We start from the raw sequence: 27,641 nt of genomic DNA, 5'->3' as shown, positions 1-27,641 counted from the left end.
GCATTTGTTTTGTAGCAGACCAACTCAATAACAGATCTTACTAATGAAATTATTGATGAACAGAACTACCTGCCATTTAATTTTAAAGTTTGGGTGCCACTTTGTTCGAGACACACAATGGGTTACACACACTTCAGCACTTTAAAAAAATTTAATTCTGTTAAGCCAGAAGTAGAAACTTACAGTTACAGTTGAAGATATGCTAAATGTAGAAAAAATCTAAGATGCTGCTGGCTGGTTTTTAAGTCATAGACTACTTTTGACCTGATCTTCAGTTTTGCCTTTGCCTCATCATTGAGTATAGCTAGCTATATTATGTTTTATACACTTACCTCTGATCATATGCACAGCTGCATGGAGGCTATACGGTATAACTAGAACATGATTTCACTAAAGTGACAAGATTCTGGGCGAGAAACTTCCCTGCGAGACTAGGATTTAACTGGGAGTTGTGCAGATCAGACCACTTGTTTTCTGAGTCAATAGATAATCTTGTTCAAGCCACAGTCATTTCCATATGCTATATTAATAAGAATCATTAGTGCATGCTTATTGCTTAGGATGGAAGTTCCAGTGTTTATCCTAGCGCTCTTTCCCCCCTAAAATCTCAGACTCACCCCCTAAAATTGTGAGTAACTACTACACTATACTTTGGTTAAGCTGGATTTTAAAATGACACCAAAACATATCAAAAATGCTTTCAGATTCAATCTCAGTGTAGTTAATGCGTAAAATTTTCCCAGGATAAAATTGTGAATGCAACCTTGAAGTGATCTCAGATTCAGTATCAGATCGATTAATTTTTAAAATCCTCCTATAGTATGCAGCTAACGAAAGTTCATGCTATTCAATATCTGAGAGCCCAAGTTTACCCAGTAAGTACCTAAATTCTTGATTCCCTCCCCCCCCCCAAAGGAGAAATCCTAGAATAAACACTGGATGGAACATTTGATTGAGCTGGTTATAACTTTCTTAATTGAAGAATGGGTGGTGTTAACGAATGTGCAAAACCTCTAAGAAAAAAGCCAACACTATGATGGTGAGCAAACAATGGAAGCACCGAATGAGAATAGCTAATTAGATGGCTAGCTAGCTAGACTATATGGCAGAATTCATGCAAGATTGGGAAACAGAGCATCCCTCAGTACTGCACCCTCAATAACATTTATTGTAATTATTGTGTACCTGTATGCAGTAGCTGTGAAGTAGTCATAATTAAATTCCAGCAGCCCCTGATGACTGACATGGCGAGCACAAAAGAGTAGCTACTGTAATAAAAGATAGCTGTCCCTTGTGCCTACCTGACAAGATCAGCATAGTTAATTGAGGACTTTTTACAGAAAGTGTGGTAGATACAGATTGTTCAGCACAGTAAACTCTGTACTTGAACTGCACTGACGACTTAACCAATTTATTAGAATATTAATTGTCAGGTTCGAGGTAGGCGGCTCCTTCCTTCCTGTAAACGTGCTAGTTGAATTGCAAGAAGAAGACTAGCTACTGCTTCCAATATAGGTACAGTTATTAGCTATACTGTATGTGAATGTTTTAAAAATGAACTGTTTTAAATGCTATCCCGTTTTAACGTTGAATTTGCTGGTGAAATTTTCGCTGATGCGTTGTTGTGCCGACATGGGGCGTGGCTACTACTGATGATATTCTTTTGCCATGATTGCGTGAACGATGCAGCGTGTCAAAATGGTAGCTAGCTATCAGAATCACTGGATGATGTTTTATTGCACGTGTCAGTTATTAGACTAAATAATTCATTTAAGACTCTAAAAATATTGCATTGCTTGCTATTGAATCCTAGCTCCTTTAGTAGCTAATTTGATTTATTATTTACCCTCTTGGTAATTGACAAAAGTCTTACCAGAGCAACTAGCTAAATACGCAAAACACACAAGCAAAGAATTCAACATTGTTTAATGAACAGAGATGGCAGTAGCTAGTACAGTAGTGCATGACAGATGTAGTGTTATGGTTATTTAATCAACACAAGTACAGGGTTTGATTAGGGATCATGGGTATAAAAGTAGTGGTCTACACCCGAAGGGACTTTTGTACTGTACGTACCTATACTTCAATCTGTATATACTCATAACTAAATTAATCGAAAGACTGCAGCACAAGTTGCTGTCTGACATTCAGTGCTATGGCATTAGCAATAATAATAGTATATCTTATATCTTCAGCTGTAAGTGACCTGTACTTTTTATATCTATAGTAACGATCCCTAATCAAACTTGAACTAAGTTTTCATTGTACTTGTTTATGATCATTATGACTGGTAAACCCACACTTACCACATCAAAAGAAAGGACGATGTCAGACTTCATGCTTTCATCTGAATGCATGCCACAACAATGAAGTATCCATTATGCTTTGTTTATGTTCAACCTGTTACACAGCTAAAGACCAAGCACCTTTGGCAGCATAGTTTCCGTTACAAATGTAGGTGAGACATCATGTAGCATATCAACACTTTGTGCTGTCAGCAAAAAAAGGACACAAAGGAGGACAAAGGTATGTCTATGATGCATGCATTGTATTTACTGTGGTGTGCCAAAAGGCATGTACCTGTTGGGCTGAAGCGACTCATCTACAAAATATATACAATAAAAGTTACTTCTCAAGAACAATAAATGATTAGAACATGCTACCTCATTGAAGTTGTCGATACTGACATATTTAGAACTGGATTGCAATGATTGTTGTAATTATTATGTGATTGGGTATAATCTGAGTTCACCAGCATGGCTGACTGCTCAACAAATTATTGTACGGTGTAGTAATATATTTGGATCAGCCATGGGGTTTGCACTTTCTCACAAATATTGGCCAGAAACCAGCCTCACCATACCTTCATGGCACCTTGCAATTAGTAGGTATAAAACCAAGCCTAAAAGTACCTTCAGTACACTTCCAATCGGTTGCTACAAATCTTTATTTCTTTATTTCTACTACCTCCGACTGACTATCTTCAGACAAGTGCAACTCGATAACAGCTAATTTTCACTGCTAGATGTAGGATAAGGTGAAGTGTTTTGGATGGCAGTCAGTGTTGAAACCAGGTTGGGTCACCCGGGTCAAGTGGGTCACATTTTTGTCCGGGCCATCCGGATCTGACCTGATTATTGTGGTCTGACCTGAATTGGATCATGTGTGAAATGAATTAATTAGGTGGACAATGCAGAAGTGTATTAATGTATCATAGTCTAGTATTAGTTTCTTTCATGACCCACACCAGGATTACTGATGTGCAGCCATGCCAGTAGTATTGTAGTCTGTAGGCATGCATGCCACACCCAGTAATCTAATTCTTGTTACTGTATGAGACAGGTCCAGTCTTGTGGTAGGCCAGCTTCTTTTGTGAACCATGCTCACTTTAATGTTTGTAATCACATGTGGAGCAATACTAATGTATCAGTATGGTGCGTTAAAGTTTGTGGGTATGTACACCACTTAGAGGAAACATATCTTGCTTCCTGCAGACTTATGTGGAACCACACCCGCTGATTAATCCTTAATTATAAACCTTACCTGTTTAGCCTTCATATAGCCAATGTTGGGGCAATTACTTTTTGAAAGTAGCTCGTCACATACTACATAATACTTGAAACTTAACTATTTAGTTACAGTTGCATATTACCCATAAAATAAAGTAACTATAATAATAATATTACATATTATATTACTTTGTGTTCACAGCCTTAAGCTATCACATGTACGATTACCACCTTATCACTTGACGTGATTGTGTTGCTGGACAATGTGTAAATCTTGGTTATAATTGTAAGAAGCTGGTGAATAAGCTTCATTCATTAATTCAAGGTGGCTTCATTACTTCGTTATGACTAAACATTACTCAGTGGATTAGGCTACTAACGAGATTAGTAACTTCGTTACTTGTAGTAATAAAATTACTTAATAGTAGACTCATTACAGTAACTTCATTACTTAGGTAACCCGTTACATTTGTAAGTAAAATAATTTGAGTTATATTACTGGTTTTAGAGCATATTTCTGTTACTTGGTTACCACAAAAGTAATAATTATTACATAATGCATTACATAAGTAACGCGTGTTACCCCCAACACTGCATATAGCTACCCTCATACTGAACATGTTAGTTGAGACATAGTTCTTGATGTATGCCTCAGTGTTGTAAATGTATACCCTTATTATATACATGCATGTTTGTGATTGTACTATAATTAGAGTAAACTGAATGATATAGCTTCCCACATCTAATATGGCTGAGTGAATTCTGTGTGTCCCACCATCTTCTTCATTTCCCTTTTGCTTGATTCTTACATACATTTAGTCTCTTTGCAAATCACTTGACTCATTTTAGTGCTAGGTCTGCAGTTAAGTCTGCCACACAGAGTATAGTTCTTTTGGCACTTCGAGTCTTGTAGACCACAAACATATTGGTCATGAATGGCAACTTCTAAAATACTTTTTCGCCAGTCATTGCAACTCTACCATAAACTCCCCTGCTGATTCTGACTTCTGCTGACTTCTTTTAAAAACTTAAAACACTGCTATTTCTATTGTTCATGGGTGATAATGGCCTTCCAAATGTGTCATTATGTCATCAAATGTTAGTTCACTTACTGGTGTGGCACTCGCTAGATCCTTTAACTTTGCATGCATTGTCTGTCCCAGCAGTGTGCAAAAAATGCCTTCTTCCGTCATGTGGCATCATCACGAATATTGCTTGTCCCACAATAAAACTTGAATCACTCACAAAAGTCCTCAATTGATGCCTTTGTTGAGTCAAACTCCCATAGACTACCTTGTCACCAAGTATGTTCTGTATTCAAATAAAACCAGAGCCCGCCATGTGCTTCACCAGCTGCAGACTGCTGCTACAAAGATACTAAATTCCACATGTGCCAGAAGACAGACTATTTGGCCAGAGTATGCAGATCACAGAAAAAGAAGGCCGAAATAACAGCTAAGACAAGAAAACTGTCATCCATCAGCTGCAAGAAAGTGATGCTAGCAGCATAGTAGTACCAATAGTGCTCTGCACTCAGTTGTTCAACTTGGTGGGTCAGGTAGAAAACTAGTTTCTACACATATCAATGGTGTGAAACTTGACACACAGGTGCTGAACGCACTATGATTCCTTGGTCACACTTTAGACATTCTCAGCTGTCTCTGGCATGTAAATGACAAGTTCCCTCTAGTGGTTAACGGTAAATGCCAGGCTACAATTCAAGTCAATGAATAGGTAATTGCTGCAGCCTTCATAGTAGTGGATGCAGAGGCACAGTACCCTTTGTTTGGCTGGGATTTGTTGTCATTGCTTGGATTAATGTTTCATCTCATCTTCTACTTAAGTATGGAAGGGCCGTCTACTCATGAGTCATTACTTGCAGATGATTTTAAAGATGAGAGTCGGGTTATTGAAAGATATAGAGGCTAAGGGAACATTCTAACCCAAGTACCATCACCACTGATCGGTGCCGTTTGCTACAAAGGAGAAGGTTGAGCAAACTCTGCTAGCTCAGGTAGCTGAAGGAGAGCTGATACCAGTGGGCAGTACCTATTGTAAGCATGATGGTGGTATGCCTATAGGTGGGGGATTTTAAGGTTACTGTTAATCCTGTAATTTGCTCACAAATGTACCCACTCCCTACTCCAGAGGGAATGTTCATCACCTTAGCTAATGGGGAATCATACTCCAAACTATAAGCAAATGAGAGTTAGTACAGCTTTCCAGCGATTTTTAACTATCGCTACCCATTTGGGGCTGTATCAATATACCAGGCTTCCCTTTGAAATTTCCACAACCCCAGCCTTGTGGCAAAAGGCAATGGCATAGGTTTTACAAGAAATTCTTGGTATGGTATACTTTATTGATGACATACTAGTGACTGTTGAGAAATCCTTCAGATTCAAGAATAGACGGAATTAAGGAATTGGGAAATATCAGTGAGTAGCAGTGTTGTGTATACGATAGAAAATTCGTTGTTGATGTGTATATGTGGTATGACCTGATGTTGTACTCAAACCTACTAGAGATTTAGGGTTCATGTTGGGGATAATTGCTACCATGTTCTTACAGGTGGTATTGTAAATTCTTTAGATTCTGGAATATACGGGAGTAAGGAATTGGAAAATATCAGTGAGTATAACTGTGTTGTGTGATATAATAGAAAATTTCTTGTTGACGTGTATATGTGATGTGACCTGGTGTTGTATACTCAAAGATTTGAGGTGATAGTTGTAATAATGTTCTTACAGGTGGTGTTGGAAATTCTTCAGATTCCAGAATATACGGGATTAAGGAACTGGCAGTAAGTTACTGTGTTGTGTTTCATGCTAGTGATAGTTACCATGTTCTTACAGGTGGCGTAAGAGAGTTCATCAGATTCCAGAATTTAGTAATTGGGAGAATTTAGTGAGTAACAGTGTTGTGTGACTTGAAAGAAAATCATTGTTGATGTGTATATGTGATGTATGTCGTACTCAAACCTACTAGAGATTTAAAAAGATTCATGCTAGTGATAAAGTTCTTACAGGTGGTGTTGGAAAATTACAGGTTTAAGGAATTGAGAAATATCAGTGAGTTATTGTGTTGTGTGATATGATAGAAAATTCTTTATCATAGTAGAGTTGAACATGAGAAAAATTTGTGTGGAGTTTTAGACAGAATTTAGGAGTATGGGTTATGGCTTAAATGGTCAAAGTGTTTGTTATTCCAGAAATAATTAGAGCTTTTAGGCCACATAATATCCAAGAAAGGTATCAAGCCAACTCAGAGTTGTGTTAAAAGTGTACACAATACACCATCGCCATAGAACAAGCAAGAATTGCAGTCTTTTATTGGCATGATTACCTATAATGCTAACTTCATGCCAAACTTGCCCCAGACATTACACCCACTACACCAGTTGTTAGTAAGTGGTATTGGAAGACAAAGCACCAGCAGGCATGCGCATTTGTAGAAGCTAAGCGGTTGTTGTGTGCAGACACTACGCTAGTTCATTATGATGCTGACAAGCCATTAAAGCTATTTTGTGATGCGTCACCTCATAGTGTCGGTGCTTGCTTAGTGCACGTAATGCCTAATGGAGATGAGCACCCCATTGCACTTCCTCTGAATTTAATTATGCTCAGATTGAGCAGGAAGCATTAGCCATCGTGTTTAAGGTATGCCATTTCCACCAGTACTTATATTTACTTTGGTAAGTGACCACCACCCTCTTTGAAAAATTCTAGGTGAGAAAGATTCCATTCCTGGCTGCAGCAAGAATGCAGTGTTGGGCACTGTTATTGTTATAAAAATCAGCACATTCCTGGTAAACTCAATTATTGTGCAGATTGTGTGCCTCATTTACCAACCCAAGCGGCAGGAGAGATAAGGCTGAAAAGGTCCATGCAGTGGTGGTGACTCCAGAGACCTCACCAGTTCTGGCTACCCAAATTGCCAAAGCATCTGTGAAGGATAAACGATTGCTACAGTTATTGGAGCAGTTGAACATGGTAGCTGGCTTAGTAAGATTGACAAATCTTTATCACCATACTAGAACAGGTCACCATACTACAACAGGAGGAATGATTTATCTGTAGAGGATGGTTGCTTACTGTGGGGTAGAAGAGTTATTATCCCACCTATATTTCATAAACAACTTCTGAAAGAACTACATAGTGTTCACATCGGGATTGCTCGCATGAAGTCACTGGCTCATAGTTTCATAGATGGATGCGTACATAGAAGGCTCGTCTAAGAGTTGTAATAAATGTATGGGGTAAATGGTTATTGTTGGTGGCCATCAATGCATTATCTAAATGGCCTGAAGTGTTTGTTGTAAGCTCTACATCAGCTTCACAGACCATTGACAAATTACTATGTTCACTACACATGGCTCACCAGTCACACTGGTATCAGACAATCACTCTTTACTTCCTCAGAGTTTTCTGTCCTAAGACTAAACTTTCACTGGTTCATCCTTGTACGTCCCAGAGGATGTCAGTAGCTGCAGAAGACAACATTGGTGAATGATCACCACGAACATTTCACAAAACCAGAGAGTAGCACTTCATGATTTATGTTCCGCAACGGTGATCAGCAATAATACCATGGAAAATCGGGCCACTTACCTATGAAGTAGTCGTTGACAGTTATACTAGGCAAGCACATGTTGACCATTTGCGACCTTGGCCTACTAATGACGAAGCACATAGTAATCAAGAACTAGAACCTAATCAACAGCAACAGCCAGTAGCCGATCTACATGTACAGACAGCAAATGAATAGTTTAATAGGGCTATGATTGGAATGGACAGAGGAGTGTTGCATATGTATACCCTTAATGCACGCACCCATGTGTGTGTGTGTGATTGTACTTAGTGTATTGGTGAAGCATGTGGCGGGCTCTGGTTTTATTTTAGTGGGTTGCTATCCAGGTCAGTGGGTCATCTGGGTCAGCAGTTGTGACCCAGTTTCAATGCTGATAGTAGTAACCTGCTATGCTACATATAGTCATATAATACATTCTTCACAATAGCTTGACAGCATGGTTAGGTGTAATCAAACCCAAGATGTCTACAGTGACCCAAACACTTTCAACAATTGCAAGATGATGAAATTTAATATGTATAGCTAACTAGGCAATTGCCTAAGGAGCCACACAGCCTGAGTTCCAGGATTACCTCTTGTGTTTCATTAGGATTAGATACATCAATTACTGTCCCACTAGGGACCTGCAGGGAGGGTTATGGAGCAGAAACTGGCCATGACAAACTAAACAGCCAAGTTGTGTAAAAGGGCACAGCCTTTAAAACACTTGAATAAAAACTAAAGTGGTGGCCAACAAATTGCTAATGCCATTATTTTAATCAAACAGTAGGGTAGTACTGTCAGTGTTGGCCCGGGAGTAACGCGTTACGTAATATTATTACCTTTGTGGTAACTAAGTAATATAACGAAATACGCTATAAAAACAGGTAATATAACTCAAGTTACTACAAAGAAGAGCTGTGATGATTCTTAGGTATGTTGACTTCCTTAAGCAAATTCATCCCTAATCTTTCAGCACTATTGAGAACCTTGCTACGTAGAAAAAGATGTTGACTGGCATTGGCAGAACAATCAAGCAAAGGGCTTTGTGGTGCTAAGGAAGCTGATTATTGAAACCTCTGTGTTAAAGTATTTTGATCCCAGCCGACCAACTAAGAACTCTGTTGATGCTAGCTCCAGAAGTTTAGGTGCAGTGCTGCTGCAAGACAACCACTCCATTGCGTATGCATCAATGGCAAATAGTCAGCAAAGGTATGTCCAGATAGAGTAAGATGATGCGACATGCAATTCCATGTACATATTTACTGTATGGAATGCCCACTATAGAAATTGTACCTGACCACAAGCCATTAGCAGCCATTTTAAAGAAACCACTTCATCAGCCTCCTGTATGGCTTCAAAGGATGATCATGACCAGGAGATTTTAAGAAGTGCCAAAGTCTATACTGAAATGTACCATCCATGTCCTGGCAAGACATTAGTGATTGCTGACACATTATCTCAGGCATACCTACCTGTATTGGACATAAAATTGGCTCAACTGAAGGAAAATAATATCTCAGCTGGTTCTGAACTGCAACAACTGATGAACCTTACTGCAGATGGCTGGCTGAACAACAAGTCTAAAGTTCCAGCCCCATGCTTACCGTATTGGACTTCTCGTGACCAGATTACCTACTGTGACGGAGTTCTCTTTAAAGGTGAACAGATCATAATACCAAAGACCTGAAATGTTGAAGTTTATCTACAGCTCACATCTTGGTGTAAAGAAGTGTACAAGACAAGCATGTGATATCATGTATTGGCCAGGAATGTCTGCACAAATCAAAGACATCACTTCCTCTCATGCCACTTGCAACACCTACTGAAGAAGTAACACAAAAGAGCCTTTGCTCCCACACAATGTACCATGTCACCCATAGTCTAAAGTTGATGCAGACCTCTTTGATCTACACAGAAAGCAATACCTCATCCTGGTAGGCTACTATTCATGATTTGTTGAAGTCAGCAGTACTGCTAACTTCCATGTAATTGAACGCTGCAATTCATAGTTTGCACGTCATGGCACACCTGACATTCTCATAATGGACAATGGCCCCCAGTTTTCCAGCTATGTATGCATTCAAACTATACATGAAGACCTTCAGTATCATATTAAACACTGCACCTTCAGTCCAACAATAAATCCAAGTGTAGTGCAAAAGAAACTTATTGATCACAAAACACAGCAAAAACTCTATTACAACCAGCACACAAAACCTTTTCCAAAGCTAAATATTGGAAAGTCAGTACTTATGCAGGCAATGGTGGATGGAAGCCAGCAAAAGTAACAGGTGTGAGTCAGACTGTACCTTGATCGTATTTTATCACAACACCAGAAGGAAATCAAATTAATCAATACCGTAAAAACAGGCGACATTTGAGAAACAGCTAATGAAAAGCAGAACACTAGACAACCTTCTGGATGATGATCAGCTGTATGATAGTGATGTGAGAGAAAGTGCTCCTTGTCTAGTGGATCTCCCTCAATACCTTTGCAAAATATACATCCAAAGCGTATAATCAAGAAACCAGTGAAGTACCGTAAATAACTCAAGATTTATACACTTTTTGCACAAATTATATAATAAGGCAGTGTATAGTTTAATAGCTGTATGATACTAATCCCACTCCTTTTATAATTATTAGGGAGATGTAATATAAGTAGCAAGTACACAAAAATTGTACCATAGCACGTTGATAAAAAGTACTGAAACAAGTAGTGCATGATTTTAAATATTGAATCACAGTAAAACACAAAGAAGTGGTATATCCCTACTGTGCTCAAGATACCATAATGGAAATGTACAGTAGGGTATAGCTAACACTTCTTATTGTTTTACTGTGATTTAATATCATGCAGCTTGTTTCAGTACCTTTTATCGATGTACTATGATCCCTACTCTAGTTAAAACTTCCAAATCTTTTGTGTACTTGTTTGTTAACTTTTTTGTAAATAATTATTACGACTGGTGAACCCACCCATACTGCATCAAAAGAAAAAAATGGCGCTGCACGCTTATCGTCTGAAAAGTGAAGTATCCATTATGCTTCATTGTCAGCTATATTCAACCCGTTACACAGCATTATAGGTATGCCATGACATAGAAATTTTTATGTCACATGTCATAGAGGTTTATGTCATGACATAAGCAATTCACAACATGAAGCTGTTACTTATGAAACTGTATAGCTATTTTGATTCAAACATGCTATAAACATCAGCAATATTAACTATAACATCAACAACCTCATGCTTATTTGTCAATTTTTCTCATATTTATTTCATCAAATTTGATCAAAATGAATGAAAAAGTGTGCATTATTAGGAGATATTAATGCCACGACAAAAAGTAGCCTATGTCATATCATATCATGGAGCTTTATGTCATGACATGTCGTATATCATGACTATCGTGGCATCCCTACAGCATTATGAATCAAGAAAAGCACTTCTGCAATCAAAGTAGCCACTATGAAACATACAGAAAATTTCTGTTATGAAGGGAAGCCATCAAGTGCTACTGCCAAATTGACACCTTTTGCTCTCAGCAAAGATGAATGGGACACAAAGGGGGACACTGGTAAGTCCATGAAGAATGCATTGTACATACTGCGGTATGCCAAAAGGCACGTATCAGGCTGAAGTGACATTGAACAGTGAAAAAAATCAAGCCCGTAGCCTTAGCCGTTATTGAGTTACGCTTGTCTGAAGGCATCAGTCAGTTACTCAGTTAGTCAGTAGAAAATTCCGTTTTATAATTTTAAAACAACTTGCTAAAAGCATTTTGGGTCAATCTGAAGGCTTGTTTGGGCTTACTTTTACCTTACCAATACTGCCTCATCATCGTCAGGTAAAAGTGAGGCTGGTTTTTGAGTGATGTTTTTTCATGGGCCATACCCAAACCTTTGTGGTCCCTACTGTACAGTACTATCGTACTGTATGATTATGTAAGCACGTAATTTGTAGTACTGTGACGTGATTATTGTAGATTATTAATGTTTTGGTCGTGTGTTGAATGTTACATTAATCATTCATATTTCAGTTGCAAAGGGAGATATCGACCATTGGCCAACAGGTAGAGATATACAGTTGCCAAAATGCAAATGTGCACTATCTCAAGCATTACCGAATATGCAATACAACTTGTTTATATTGTAACTGAAATATGATCAATCAAAATAAATGCCTGAGGCTATGTTGTGTTTGTGACATCATTGTGGATGACGTCAGCTGTAGTGATCTCTACTAGCTTGTAAAAGTCCTAATTTTGTAACCTATCTCATTATCAGTGAACTTCCACTATAACTCCACACCTAAAGGAAATATGGCACCAGATGTATGAGGTTTTATGACTGTATGGCAAAATGTGCCCCTATGCTAATTATTAATAAGCAATGTGGCTGTTTTGTTTAGTTTTAGACTACATTCTACCCATATGAATTCTTCCTCTGCAACATATGAGGCTTGAGCCGTCCGAAATAAATGTAGCTGTTATACTAGAAGTAACTGTTTATTATAGTTTGGGTGTGTATTTAAAACAAAGTTTACTAACAGTTGTGGATCCACAAGGAAAGGACATTACAATCCTGATAGGAGTTATTTATGAGGTGATAATGTAGAGAATGGACACATTTGGTGAGGTATGGTGTGGAAACCATCTCAGTTAAGCCCTTTTGTCTTTATTCTGCAATAATTTTCCATAGAGTTGTAGTAACTCAGGATCTTTGCTTAGTTTATGAGATAAAGAACAAGTTAAAATTTTTACAAGGGTAGTAGTTGATGGAAGAGGTGGGTGGTTATAAACTTAACATAATACTGAAGTACCATCATCCTCTCATCTTATGCGAGGCTGTTGTAATTTGTCAAAAAATGTCCTCATCAGCTGGTAGACATGTAGAACACTGGCATCAACAAGTGTGGAGGGGGTGCCGGTGGGAGACTCAGAGTGAGTGTTCCAAACAGTAGGTAGCCAAGTTTGGGCTGCATATTATCAGTGTGATGTCAAGTTATTGTTTCTTGTAACTTGATTGGAGATTTTGTAAGTGTTTCATATGCATCAAGTAATGATGGCATGTAAGCAAACTGAAATTACTTAGACCACAAAAACCAGTACATAGGTACGTGTTCACCGATCAGTTTTATGACATTGATTGTTGCAACACCTAGCAGCTGTGAAGTAGAGATAGCTCAGCTCTGGAGGCAGATATACATATATATATATATATACACATATTAACATATTTTAGTATGGGGTGAAAGTCTCAGAATTTTTCCAGCTTCTTAGTCATGAACAATCACAGTACACCTTTAAATTTGTCAAAGAAGAGGCTTCAGCATGCACTCCATCTGGGCAATCACAGTTTTTTAACAAGCAAACTTTGTTAGCAGTATAAGGTTCTGGTGGGACAATGGCTACTGTTACACTGCTGTGCCGTGGGACAGTATTTCTGTTGTGACTGTCTGAGCTGCTACCAGTGATGTGGGGGGCTGGGGGCTACCTAAGGTTGTTTACTAATGAATTGCATTTCACAAAGACTGGTGTAGCATTTCACAAAGACTGGTGTAGCATTTCTGTCGGCTTTTGAAACAGGAGTATTGTGTAAGCCTAAACAATAATATTGAGACAGTGCTTCTCTTTCTTCAGTGTGTCTGATCCCTTCTGTAGATCCCTCATAACATACAGATTAAAAGGGGCCCTTTGCAAAACACACATGTACTCTTATTGGTACCTTGAAAGGAAGATGGCACATCCACTAGTGTTGGCACTGTAGTTGACTGAAAACATATCCCTTAGGGGAAGACCAGCCACACTCTAAAACTGATATCTTTTGAAAATAGCCTTTTTTTGTCTGACATTGTCCACTCCTTGCTCCATGGTTACAAGCAACTTGAAGGTTTCTATGTATATCAATAAGTAGTTTTCCAAGTGTGACATGATGAGCATTGTCTAGTCTTCAGGTGCTGTCAATCCTCTTATTTTTACAATAGCAGACTAGATGGAGTGTTAACTAGTGGGGGAGCAAATTTTCAGAAGGGCTTGGATGAGACTGACCTATAGTGTGATTGACTCTACTTCTGTAATAGCGGATCAATTGCATCGTCATAGTTACTTTTCATTAGTGGCAGGCCAAAATAGCTCTTCCCATGCAGCTGTGCTCTTAGATATACAAATTTTTGAACCTTGCTGAGATTGGGACAGTTGAGTCAAAGGAGTCATGGAATGGTCACTACATAAGAGAATCTCCTGAATAAAATTAGGAGGGTCAGTTTTGGTAGCCTACTAGCAAGTTTCCTTCAATGGTTGAGAATCAAGTATTTGCTGGTGAATGTGTAGGCACAAATGCTGGAGCTGTGGAATCAAGAATGTGAATTGTCTTGGCAAACGAACGTGGTGGTTTTATAATATGATGTTTAATCACAGTCATATAGTGCTAGCATATCTCATGTAGTGTGAGTGCATGTGGGCCAAGCTGACGTAGGATGTTAATTGACATTATTCACTGTTTGCAGCCCTACTTTCCAGTCATCTTTTTTTAAAGTACCAGTATTTTACAAAGCATCTTGTCAAATAAGTAAGTCTGCTGGATGGTGTCACATACTCAGACCATTGCCATTTTGTGTATGAGAGAGAGAATTGTTATTGACAATTCATCCTGCCCAGACTTTTGTCTTTGAATACATAGTTTGTATGTATTAACTAAATTCCTTTGTTTCTTTGTGTTAAGTTTTATATTGTTGCTTCTGTTAGTAGCTGTACCATTCTTGTCCAGGTATATAAAAAATTGTACAACCCTATTTCCTATACAGTATACACTTGTCTGTCACATGCTTGCACTTGCTTTCTTGGCTGCATTGCATATTGCAGATGTAGTATAGGTAGTAAAGAACTGACCTTTAAGTGCTTTTATGTAGGCATATACATGTACAAACTTGATCTTTTTGCAGAGCTCATGGCAACTGCAGCAGTTTTACTACTAGTGTTAGTTTCTTTGACTGCACTAAATCAGTTTGGACCTCAAGTTGATGGTAAAGTGATCACAGTTAATAATGATGGTGATATTAGTATTGAATGTTGTGTGAATGGAACATGTCCTTGTGGTTCTCTTTACTATGCTTTTCAAAATCTGACAAGTAATTCCATTATAAACGTCACATCAGAATCAGTTACACTGCGCACTACCACTCCAATAGGATCAGGAAACCTACACAACATTACAATAACTGGTAATGGTGCTACTATCATGTGTAACAATAGTGGAGGTGTGTACTGTGAGTCATGTAGTGATGTCATCATTGAGGAGATCACATGGGATGGGTGTTATACTAGTCGTCTTCTCATAAGAATTTCTAGTGTTGTAATAAGTAATTGCTCCTTTTGTTACACTGAAAATGATGTGGATGATGTGCGATACAGATTTTATGGAGACCAGCTGATATCCATACAAGATAGTAATTTTACAGCATGTGGTTCAAGGGTGGATTATGACATTACGTTAACTCTGAGCTTTGAAACTAATAGGCACTTCATAATTGTGATCAGCTATTCAACCTTTTCCATTAAGTTGATGATTTCTCAACAAATGATTATGCCATTTAGTTTGATAGTCCTTTCATGTGAATTTACTAAATACAGTATTTTATCAGCAAGTGTCACAGCCTCCCAAGCAACATTTCTAATCAATGACACAAATTTTCAAACTGGTCATCATCTAGATGGTTTTGGGTATGGCTTCTTTCTTAACAATGTGTTAGTGCCCACCACAGAAATATCAATTTCTAATTCAAAATTTGTAAATTACAGTAACCCAGCACTGTTTATTAATTCTCTGATAGGAAATAACAGCTCTATTTCATTGAATAATGTATCATTTATTGGAAATAAAGGAAGAAGTTTACATGGATGCGTGCGTATATCAGCAGAAATAGACAATAATTTCAATATTACATTTTTTAACACTACATTTATGTCTAACAATTATAGTAATATAGGTTATGGGATAGTGTACATTTTCAATATTGCTAGCACTGTTGGTGACAGTAGTTTTGATAGCAAATTTACACGCTGCATATGGAAGAATAATATTGCGGGTGGCTCAAACTTGATTTTAGAGATTCGAATGTGCAGAACATTTAATGTTGATTTTTCACAATGTGAATTTGTAAATAATACTGGATCAGCTATACACATTGCACCAACTCAAATTAGGAGGGGTATAAGCTGCAACTTTTTGCAATGTACATTTGTTAACAATACAAGTACAGGTCATGGAGCTGCATTGTACGTTTCAACAGAGAACACCATATCAGATATTGATGTTCCATATACTCAACTAATTATATGTGAGTGCAATTTTGAATACAATTTTGGAGGAAGGAGCATTGTATATGTTGTTGATACACTTAAGCAGGTAAACCCAGAATTGATTCTTAGCTCTACAAACTTTACTAACAACATTGGATCTGCTCTGCTTATTTCATCAACTGTACTTTATTTGCAACCCCAAAATTTGTTTGTGAACAACATAGCTGATAATGGTGCAGCAATATATTTTAATGAAAATTCTTATCTTATTTTGGATGTAAATTCATCTTCTTTAGCAAAGTTTATTGGCAACACTGTACGGTTTCGTGGAGGAGCTGTTTATGTTGATTTTACCCCAGATAGCTTCAGTTGTAATCCAGTGCTTTTTGTGAGGACAGTTGATGTGGCAGCGATCTCCTTTGATAGTAATTCTGCTGGAATTGCTGGTAATGATATATACTTTAACTTCATTGAATCATGTGATGAAGATTTTACTCTTCCTATTCTGAACATTATTAGCAGGTTCAATTACACACAGACTAATGGTGCTATTGATTCTTCACCTCTTAAGGTAAATCTATGTTCACGAGACTCATGTGATCTCATCAATGATAGCTGTTCTGTTGATAGACCAAACATGTTAGGACATCCAATATCTTTCTCCACTACAGTGTGTGATTATTTTAATAATCCTAGTAGAGAAACAGTACAGGTTTTCATAAGTTGTGTTGATTGCAATTCCACGTACCGTCTACAGAATAGTGAAGTGTGTTTGCGAAATGGAAATGAAATGATCACTGTTACTGGAGTAAATGCTACAGAGAGGAATCATGATGATGATTTTAGCTTACTGTTGAACATGATTTCAATTCCATCTCCCCAGTTTAAAGTAATAACAGCAATGTTGTCAGTGAAATTGTCACCATGTTTTAGTGGATACGTTTTTAACCCAAGTTCTCAAATATGCGATTGCTACAATAATGATGATGATGTTATCCAGTGTAATGGAGATAATGCTGAGATTAGTCAAGGATACTGGTTTGGTAGTGTCTTAGGAAAACGTACCGTATCATTATGTCCCAACTTCTATTGTGATTTTAGTCATCGCAATGAGACAGGGAATGGATATTATAGCTTACCAAGAGAATTAGATGATCAATGTAGACTACACAGGACAGGAGTAGCTTGTGGTGACTGTAGTTCAGGATATACTCTAGCATATAATGCTCCTGACTGTGTTGATGAGAGGAAGTGTTCTTGGATGTTACCATTGGTGATTGTGTTGACAATTCTGTACTGGATTATAATAGTAATAGGTGTGGCATTTTTGACGCATTCCAAATTTCAAATATCTCTGGGACATTTGTATGGGATAATATACTATTATAGTATAGTGGATGTTTTGTTAGGTAATGACTTGTACATTTCTGATGGAGTGTTTCAGCTAGTTGCAGTGATATCAAGTTTTGCCAAACTGACTCCACAAATTATTGGAAAATTGTGTTTTGTAAAAGAATTAAGTGGAATTGATCAACAGTTTATCAATTACATTCAAGTGATAGCTGTTTCACTTTTACTATTTGGGATATCTAGAGCAGCTAAATATTCAAGGAGGATAGCAAACTTTGGCCAACGCTTTATTGTACGAGCTGTGTGTGTTCTGCTGTTGTTGTCTTATACATCACTAGCATCAACCTCACTTCAGTTACTGAGACCACTGAAATTTAATGATGTTGATGGTACATTCTCTTATTCATCACCAGATGTGAAATATTTCAGTGGTAGACATGTGGTGTATGGAATTGTAGCAATTTTGTGTGTGGTAGTTTTTGTAATAGGTTTACCATTTCTACTTGTACTCGAGCCATTTCTGAGGAGCAGTTTTAATTTTGTCCGAATCAAACCATTATTAGATCAATTTCAAGGAAGTTACAAAGACAAGTATCGTTGGTTTGCTGCTTATTATCTGATATGCCGACTGGTGATTTTCATAATATCATATGCTGTCAATAACTATCAAGACAGGCTTTATTGCCTACAGACAGCTTGTATTGTGATTGTATTAATTCATGGATGGATCCAACCTTACAAATACAAATATTTGAACACTTTAGACAGTGCCATTTTGGTTATCATAGTTCTAGTTGTTAACCTGACTACTTTCAACTATTCACAATCTACAACAATCGGGATTTCAGTTGTTTTGATTTTACTCCCTTTATGTGTGGTGTTTATGTCGTTGGCTATTGAGTTGTTTATTCCCAAAATGCTGAGGAGGCAAAAGAAATATTGTATTGATGCTAGACAAATTCACAGAAATAATAATGGCCACTTGTTTGAAAGGTAAAGGAATTGTTAATAATTATTTACATTGTTTGTATAATACTTTTAATTGAGGAAATAATTTCCCACTACTTATATGTTTCTGAAAATTGTTAACCAAGTTGTTTATTTGTTTGTTAGTTAGTTTGTTTTAAAGAGGCTAAATTAATTATTATATACCAACAATATCCCCAAAATTAAAGATTAAATTATTCCATTAAATGAGACTCCACCCTAACCAGATCTATCAGAGGTGGAACTATATCAAATTGACCGGATGAAGACCGAGCACCCTAAATGCAGGCAATGGCAGATTAAAAATATGGACCACTTCTCCATCACGAAGTTACCACTTTGCATGAAGTGACCACTCTACAAGCAAGCAAGCTTACCTATCTAGGTCTTTAATAAACTCCATAATTATTCCATAAATGATTCAATAGCACTGATTAAAACATTAAACTTGCAAAACTAAAATTCTCCGTGATATCTCTAGGATTTGTCTGTTTAGTTAGGTGGCTTAGCAAAAAAATGTGGACACAACTGACAAAAGCACCAATTTTTTTCTGTGAGTTCCTTACCACATTAGATTAAATTTTTTGATAAGATCCACCTCAGGCATGCATGCTGGGAAGCCATCCAAGGCTCGGAAATATGCCTTTTTGTAATTTTGACATTTTAAATAGTAATTTGAAACTTTAGAATAACCTAGAGTATTTCTAGTGACACTAAATTATAAAGGATGTTATTAAGTTATAAATTATGTCATTAAATTTAAATATTTATCAACACATGTCTATTTTTTGTGTTTTATTCACAATTACTCTATTAGAGCAGTCAGGCAGTCCTGTAGCACAAAAAATAAGCACATCTCCACTCAGCGTTTTACATTCCCTTGAACCACAATCACTTAAAGCATGCAATAATCCACCAGACCACCACCACAAGCATCCCTAGGCTGTGTTGTGCTGTGCTGTCTTGTGCAGCGCATAGGCACTCTCCTCAAGCATGTACGTATTTTGACAGATGGAATCTTTAGATTAGCTCACTCTGAAGTGTACAATTTCCAGTGTAGGGGTCCAGATCTAGGAGTGTTTACCCCCTCAGAAATTTAATCATGTACTTGCTTATAGGAGAAGCTAGTAGAGTACATTTCATCAATTGTTTACTTATGATACAACAAGCGTACCATATAACAAAAATAAAACAGCAAGGAAAAGAACTAAGCTCTTATCAGTGCTACATGGTCAAAATTATATTTGCAGGATTGATTTATTGAATGTGGGAATTTGAAAGAATATTACTGCTAGAACAGTCATCTATAATATAAAGTTCTGCTTCACAGTAATAAAATTACCATGACCACTGTGCTAGTTGAACTCTTCTTTATATGTGATTTCAGCACAGCTATCTTACCCAATATTGTATGCATACAATTGTGCCAAACATGTCATAGTTGAAATTCTACACTTTTGATTAACTGATTGACTACATATTGCAATTCTGTTTTCCTTACATCCTAACCTAGCATGTCAAAGCTAACTATGTGCAATCTTTGGTTGTTAAGTTTCATGGTAATGGTGAATGTAAACATGCAATACTAAAAGTTATTTTTCACTGCTACAATTTGATCTTAAAATTGCAATACTTCATCAGATTGCATCATATGTCTGAAACATCTTTAAAACTATAGCATTTGATATATACATACCTGCATGTCCAGTCAAGCTCTGGTAGCAAGGCAATTATATTTACATGTACGTAGTTAGTCATTTATACTCTACCATTGCATAATGAAAGCTGTTTGGAAATTCATGAAAAAATCCATGGTGACTGCATCCCATGATTATACTGTACTTAAACCACACTGTGCTCTCACAAACCTGGTCAAATCCTATACATTATATCCACTACTACAAATATGCATTTTTAGCATTAATTCAGCTTGAGACTTTAGTAAAGGAATTTTATCTTACATGGTATATAACTGCACTGCTGGGTTAATGGTATGAGGAGCCTTATTGTTGTGGTCGTGCATACGATTTCAGGATAAACACAAAATCATGCATGTAGTATACTAACACACATTTTCATACTAAATAACAAGAGCTGGCGTAGTATAAGCTGGTAAGTTATCAAGCTATAGCTACTTCGTAAACAAGCATAAAATGAATTCTGTATAAGATGTGACATCTGCATGACTACAGTATTTATTTATTTATTTATTAAGGCTTTACAGCACAGGTGCTGAAGGTCTGTAGGACACCTGGTCCTACAGCCTGTTTAAAGTTGTTACAGAAAGTGTATTTGAAAAGGTGGAGAAAGGAGAAAAAATCCATGACTGGACCTGGGCAGCCTCGAACCTGCAGCCATCCGATTAACGCTTGAACAGGCTGTAGGACCAGGTGTCCTACAGACCTTCAGCACTTGTGCTGTAAAGCTTTAATAAATAAATAAAATAAAACATATTATGTAAGAGATATTCATTTATATACCACAAACTAATTACTGCAAATATTACAGTGTATATTCATTTCCATAATGAGCGCAACTATAGAGAAATTTCTCTATACAGTTTGTGGATCATACAAGCTGTATACGCTGTAAACTATAGGGGACCGGATTTGTGAAAAGTACACACATTTTAAATACTAGCAAACAAAATAATGTAACACTTGACTCCTTATACTGAACTTGCTCTTAGTACCAGAATGCAGCCAGATACTGTAGTTACACCCATGGAAATTTCAGGCTATTATATGCCATGATCAAAAAGTTATGGAGCTTCAAAATTCAAAAAATGGGTCAAATTTTGTGTGTCACAGAAAAGGTACCTTTTGCAGATCCAGTAACAGTCAGTTTGAATGAAATAAGCATTGAATAAAGTTTGTGAGAGTAATATTACTGTTTATCAGCTCTTGGTTTAATCTTCAACCCTGCATAATATTCTCTTGCATGAAATAGAGCAAAACTAGCACTTATATGGCTTGCCGATTTTTGAAAATTCTTTAGCTACATAACTATAAATGCTTTTATGGAAAGGTCCTTTTTAGAATAAGATGGATCCTATCAAAAAATTAAAGTTAAGGTTGTACTATATATGTGGAGAAAGTTTGGTGCTTTTGTCACTTGTGTCCACATTAGTTTTAAATTTGGCTTTAAGCAGCCTAACTAGTTCATTGTAACCGAATGTAATCATAATATAATAGCTTCTTACCCATAATCGAAATTTTTATAATATATTCAGTGGTTCACTTGTATTGGCTTGTGTGATTGATTGCCCTGTGCAGGCTATCAGCCTGATATAGATGGAAAGTGTTACATATTAGCTGTAACATGGGGCAGTCAGGCATACATTTCAGGCAAAGCCCTTATGCCCGTGTTACAACTATTACATGTACATTACTGAGCCATGATTTCAAGGTATTACATTATAACTTGAAATAGAAACAACAAAGCTACTGATGGTTTAAAGTTTAATTTGAAACATAATGTGTGGTAGTCTACTGCCATCTACTAAACTTCATCAACATCTTTGGTCACTTGTCATATAGCAGGTGTTTTGTTGAGAAAATATTTCATGATTTTTGAAAATTGCTAGCTATTTGGAAATCCCTTTAAAATATTTATGCCAATACCGTGATTCGTTTGATGCCACCCTGTTAGCAAGAAAGATTTAATGCACATGATAGCTAGCTATGCTGTTAAGACATTTTAAAATGGCATGGTATTTGGCCATGTGGCCGCAACTATCCAAGTGGAAATATGTGTTTACGCTGATGGATGTTTTCAGGTATAGCTTTACTGAAATGTAGTACTACTCTCTATAACATTTGGTGCACACTTTAATTTGATGCATGTACATATAAAATCATTTGACACAATAGAGAAAAATGGTAATAAACAATGGTAAAAAGATGTTTGAAAGTACCCTCTGGATGTCAAGAACTTGTGATACCAAAAACCTGCTATATGCTGTATTTCGCTTATAGTGCAGTACATAAGCCCTTAAAATTGACATAATCGTTCACTTTTTGATAAAAGCACCAATTTTTTTACAGAGTATATGGAGCGTGCACTAAGTGTTTTAAGAAGGGGAGGCACGTAAAAAGTCCTCAGGAACACCCCTATTTGCACCCTCACAAGAAAACCACTTGTTACTATTAAAAATCAATCATGTTTCTATCAAGCTAACTGCTGGGCCTAGTATCATAGCAGTACAAAGCATACAGCTGGAACATAATAGCCTATTAGTAATCTATAAAAAAAACAAATAGTTTTCCCACCTAGGCAGTAAACAAAATCACTAAAATTTCCATTTGCAAGGGTTCTGTTAAAGTTTTGGACCTTCAATGTTGACGATTGTGTAGTACTATGTACAAGGATCATCCTGATGTGTATTGTTTCTTTATTAAAGGGGTATAACAAAAGTTATTTAATGCTAAAGTCACAGGTGGTTATCTCAACAGAAAACCATGAACTACAGCAGTTCAATTATCAAGTACAGAGCTTGAACAAAAGGTCTCTTGTCCTTATACTGGGCACCATATGAAAGGTAATTAAATTTCTAGTTTAATGAAGGCAGTTGCAAGTTGTTTCAACATCTTGTTCTCAAGTTACAGCGCTTTCAATTCAGTGTAATATAGCATAAGCAAGAAAAGCACACAGATGAGTATTAAGGTATTTCTTAGTGCTGTGATAATGCTCAAAATAAGTATAAAGGAGCTGGGTTCTAATAAAGTGAGATTTTGAGCACTAAGAAGTACCTTATGACACATCCATGTGCTTTTCTTGCTTATGCTATATTACACTGAATTGAAAGCGCTGTATAGTAACTTGAGAACAAGATGTTGAAACAACTTGCAACTGCCTTCATTAAACTAGAAATTTAATTACGTTTCATATGGTGTCCAGTATAAGGACAAGAGACCTTTTGTTCAAGCTCAGTACTTGATAATTGAACTGCTGTAGTTCATGATTTTTTGTTGAGATATCCACCTGTGACTTTAGCATTAAATAACTTTTGTTATACCCCTTTAATAAAGAAACGATACACATCAGGATGATCCTTGTACATAGTACTACACAATCATCAGCATTGAAGGTCCAAAACTTTAACAGAATCCCTGCAAATGGAAATTTTAGTGATTTTGTTTACTGCCTAGGTGAGAAAACTATTTGTTTTTTGATAGATTACTAATAGACTATTATGTTCCAGCTGTATGCTTTGTACTACTATGATACTAGGCCCAGCAGTTAACTTGATAGAAACATGATTGATTTTTAATAGTAACAAATAGTTTTCTTGTGAGGGTGCAAAAAGGGGTGTTCCTGAGGACTTTTTACGTGCCTCCCCTTCTTAAAACACTTAGTGAACGCTCCATATACTCTGTAAAAAAATTGGTGCTTTTATCAAAAAGTGAACAAATATTTGGCTTAGGCGCTGGACTATTAATGGATTTTAACTTTATAAATGTGCATGCAATTCTTTGTTAATGCCATGACCACATTCAAGTAGAAACAGCTCTCTAATCTCTGTATGAAAATTCATCTTGTTATATGGCAATTTTATTATAGATTTAATTATGCATGAAGGCTGCTCAAACATGCAAATAGTTCATGTAATATATTGTACTAAATATGGTGTATGATTGTCCCAACCAGTTATAGAGAAACTATTTAATGAATGTATGGTAATTAAGATTGTACATGTGCTAACATAGGGTTAATGGGCCGAATGCAGCTGCTGACAGAGAAGTGTTTAATCATTACAATGATTATCGAGAGTCTCTGATTATTTACGAAGATTAAAAGTGACCATTCTGATGTATATGACTTTTAGAGTAGATAACATACTGGAGTGCATAAACGTATATAACAATGGTATACATATAATAGTAATCATGCATACACAACTATACCACTGTTGAAAATTTCTTTTTTGTGTGTTTATTTGTAGTTATTAAATATTTAGGCTGTACATGCCATACTGTTGTTTAGCTACAATGTGTACTAGGGCTGGGAGATTATATCGATTATGGGATTAATCATGATTATTTCTGAACATTGTGATGTTGATATGTGACATAGAACAATTGTGATGTTGTGACATCATATGTAAATGAACATTAGTAAATTCAAAAAGGCTGACACATATACTGCTGTGGAAGAACTTGATCTGGAAAACAAGCCAACACATTGAGACAGTTCATTGTGTGAATTAATCTTATATAGCTACAACTGGTGATTGAATTTCTAAGCATAACACATTACTTTAACTGCCTACATGCAGCCTTAATCATGTTGATCAGTTGTAAACAATTATCACCTTGCTTTGTTAAAATAAATCATTCACACTAAGTTATGCATATCTGATACTGTTAATTTATAACATCGTGATGTCTATCATAATCGTGATATGTTGCACCTTACAATCGTGAAGGTAACAAAATTTCATAATCGTTCAGCCCTAGTGTGTACCAATTGTATCTACATTGTGCAATCTCACTGAGTGTAGCTATGGTGTGTGCATGTGTTTATGTTGCATCATCAGTTTGGTGATTTACATGTTGGTCTTGCATTTACTGTATACAGGGAAGTCACTGAAGCATGAATATGTCAGTGGTTTGCTTAACGGTGCTACTTATTATTAGCTCTCTGGCAGTAAATGTTGTTTGTAACATGTACATGCAACATAATTATTTTGTTTGCAGTATAAGGATGAAAAAAGAGACCACAGTGGTCATATTTTTGTCATGTGCTTCTTTCTCTCTGATAATTGACTACAGTTAAAACAGGAAAAAAATTGAAATACAGTGAAACCTCATTAATAGGGCCACCTATGGGACCCATGATAAGTGGCCCTATTACCGAGTTGCCCTATTACCAAAAACCTCATTAATGTGGCCACAAAACAAAGTGGCCTTATTATTGAGGCTTTCAACAAACATATTACAAGGTTTTCAACAAACCAGCCACTGTCTAGCTGTAACAGCAACATTTACAATTGATCTAAACACACTATGTAGAGCTTGTCACAGAGAAAGGTAGGAATATACACTATGCCAATCATTCCAGCATTATATACTTGAGACATAATGGTTAGAAAAGTATACTGCCAGAATAATGGGTACAACTTTCAGTAGTGAAAATATGCAATCAAGAGCAGCAATGTTTGCAGTGTTACCTTGACTACTCCTCATTTTGGCCTCTTTACTGAGGGAAGATTGTATTGGTTTTACCAGTTTGGTCCTGTAGTATGTGGCCACTGGCCTTAATAATGAGGTGGCCCTATTAATGAAAATTAAGTACATGTAATAAATATAATGGAAAATATGTTTGGACTAGCTGGACCTGGCCACTATAATGAGGTGACCTCATACTGAGGTGGCCACTAAAGTTTCACTGTACAAGTATGGAATCTTTAGAAGTATACGTAGCTACAGGAGAGTGGTGTTTGGCCACCCAGGTGTTCTTTTCTTATTAGCATATACTCTACAGCTATTTTCAGTTAAGCCACAAATGGCTATAATGTTGAAATGGACACGTTTATTCACCAGTATATAGTTGTTTTTGAAATGATTTCCATAAACAGCCATACATGTAGTTCAATTAGCCTTACATCTGTTGTTGTTAAGGTAATGGAAAGAATTTACCATCAACTTACAATTGCTTTAGAGTCTAACAAACTTATTAGTAGTCTCACCATGGCTTTCATAATAAACATTCTACTGTTACACTCCTTGCTTCTACTTTTGATGACTAGACAGCTTGCCTTGATCTTTTCATTGTCTCTTAGGGTACCCGTCTCTTACTTGACCTTACAATGGCCTTTGACTCTGTTCCACTTAAGTAATTGTTACTTTGACTTGAGAGTCTTGGCATTCATGGCAATCTTTCATCATGGTTTGATTCATTCTTAACTAAAAGATTCAAAGAGTTGTGATTAATAGAAACTTTTCTGATTGGTTGCCTGTCAGATCTGGGATGCCTCAAGGATCAGTGCTAGGTTCTCTATTGTTTATAATGTATGTCAATGAGCTGCATAAAATTATCCAGCACAGTGACATCAAACTCTTTTGCTGATGATATTGCACTTTACAAAGAAATTGTGTCCCCTTGTGATCATGAACTGTATTCTTGGCCCCTTACTTTTTCTAATTTACATTAATGACCTTCCCTCTGCTGTTCATTCATCCGATATGTTTGTCTTTGCTGATGATACAAAGTGCTTTTTGAAAATAAAGTCTGAGCTGGACATTGAAAGGTTTCAAGAAGATTTGTCATCAGTTTCTCATTGGAGTATATAGTAACAATAACCTTGCCTTCAATGTTCCAAAATTTATTTTTTACGTTATCACAACAAATTTAATTCATTGTATACTATCAATGGTAATGCCATTCCTTGCTCCAATAGTTGTAAAGATCTTGGTATCTTTTTCTCTGACAGTTTATCATGGAGATTACACTATCAAAACATTACTTCTAAAGCTTATAAATCTTTTGGATTACTTCGCCACGTATTTAAAGGTAGCTACTGTTTTGTATGTTTGGGGTGATTAGATCTACTTTAATGTATTGTTCTTGCTTGTGGAAGCCCTATTTACTATCTGAGATTGAGCTGTTAGAAAGAGGGCAACCAAATATATTCTTAATGACTACACCAGTAACTACAAAGAAAGGCTTTTGAGACTGAAACTTCTTCCACTCATGTATATTACGATCTAGCTGACATCATGTTTTTATAAAGTCAGTAAAGTTTCCATCTGAAAAGTTCAACATATTAAACTTTGTAAAAATTTGTCTCTGGACCCACAAGATCAGCAGGATACTGCAAACTCAGACACATGGCAGCATCTAAAAACAGTGTAATAAATTCCTACTTTTTCCGTATACCCAAATTGTGGAACAGTTTACCACTAATTTACCTATCCCA

At 36.6% G+C, this 27,641-nt stretch overlaps 1 protein-coding gene across 3 annotated transcripts; it reads left to right on the top strand.

Annotated features, from left to right (window-relative positions):
• Positions 1 to 1,428: 1,428 nt before the first annotated feature.
• On the top strand, positions 1,429 to 24,679 carry LOC136251150 (uncharacterized). Of its 3 annotated transcripts, XM_066043541.1 has the most exons (8): positions 1,429 to 1,515; positions 6,081 to 6,140; positions 6,260 to 6,312; positions 6,365 to 6,416; positions 6,538 to 6,580; positions 12,125 to 12,157; positions 15,028 to 18,727; positions 24,430 to 24,679. In XM_066043541.1, exons 7-8 carry the CDS (start codon positions 15,033 to 15,035, stop codon positions 24,515 to 24,517), a joined length of 3,783 nt encoding a protein of 1,260 aa, XP_065899613.1. In that variant the 5' UTR covers positions 1,429 to 1,515; positions 6,081 to 6,140; positions 6,260 to 6,312; positions 6,365 to 6,416; positions 6,538 to 6,580; positions 12,125 to 12,157; positions 15,028 to 15,032; the 3' UTR covers positions 24,518 to 24,679. The 3 variants fall into 3 exon arrangements, with proteins under 3 accessions (XP_065899613.1, XP_065899614.1, XP_065899612.1); XM_066043542.1 differs by lacking the exon at positions 12,125 to 12,157; XM_066043540.1 differs by lacking the exons at positions 1,429 to 1,515; positions 6,081 to 6,140; positions 6,260 to 6,312; ... (1 more) ...; positions 6,538 to 6,580; positions 12,125 to 12,157 and having other exon boundaries at positions 14,893 to 18,727.
• Positions 24,680 to 27,641: the final 2,962 nt, after the last annotated feature.

The sequence above is a fragment of the Dysidea avara genome, chromosome 3 (genome assembly GCF_963678975.1).
Source record: "Dysidea avara chromosome 3, odDysAvar1.4, whole genome shotgun sequence".
NCBI lineage: Eukaryota > Metazoa > Porifera > Demospongiae > Dictyoceratida > Dysideidae > Dysidea > Dysidea avara.
Note: the sequence above shows the minus strand (reverse complement) of the source record. Positions and strands in the feature narration are given on the sequence as shown.

Excerpts from the sequence above, each read along its gene's own strand:
- LOC136251150 (XM_066043540.1), top strand. The coding sequence starts at position 15,003 with ATGTACAAACTTGATCTTTTTGCAGAGCTCATGGCAACTGCAGCAGTT. Across the intron at positions 18,728-24,429 it reads AATGGCCACTTGTTTGAAAG|GGTTAATGGGCCGAATGCAG; the intron begins GTAAAGGAATTG and ends GTGCTAACATAG.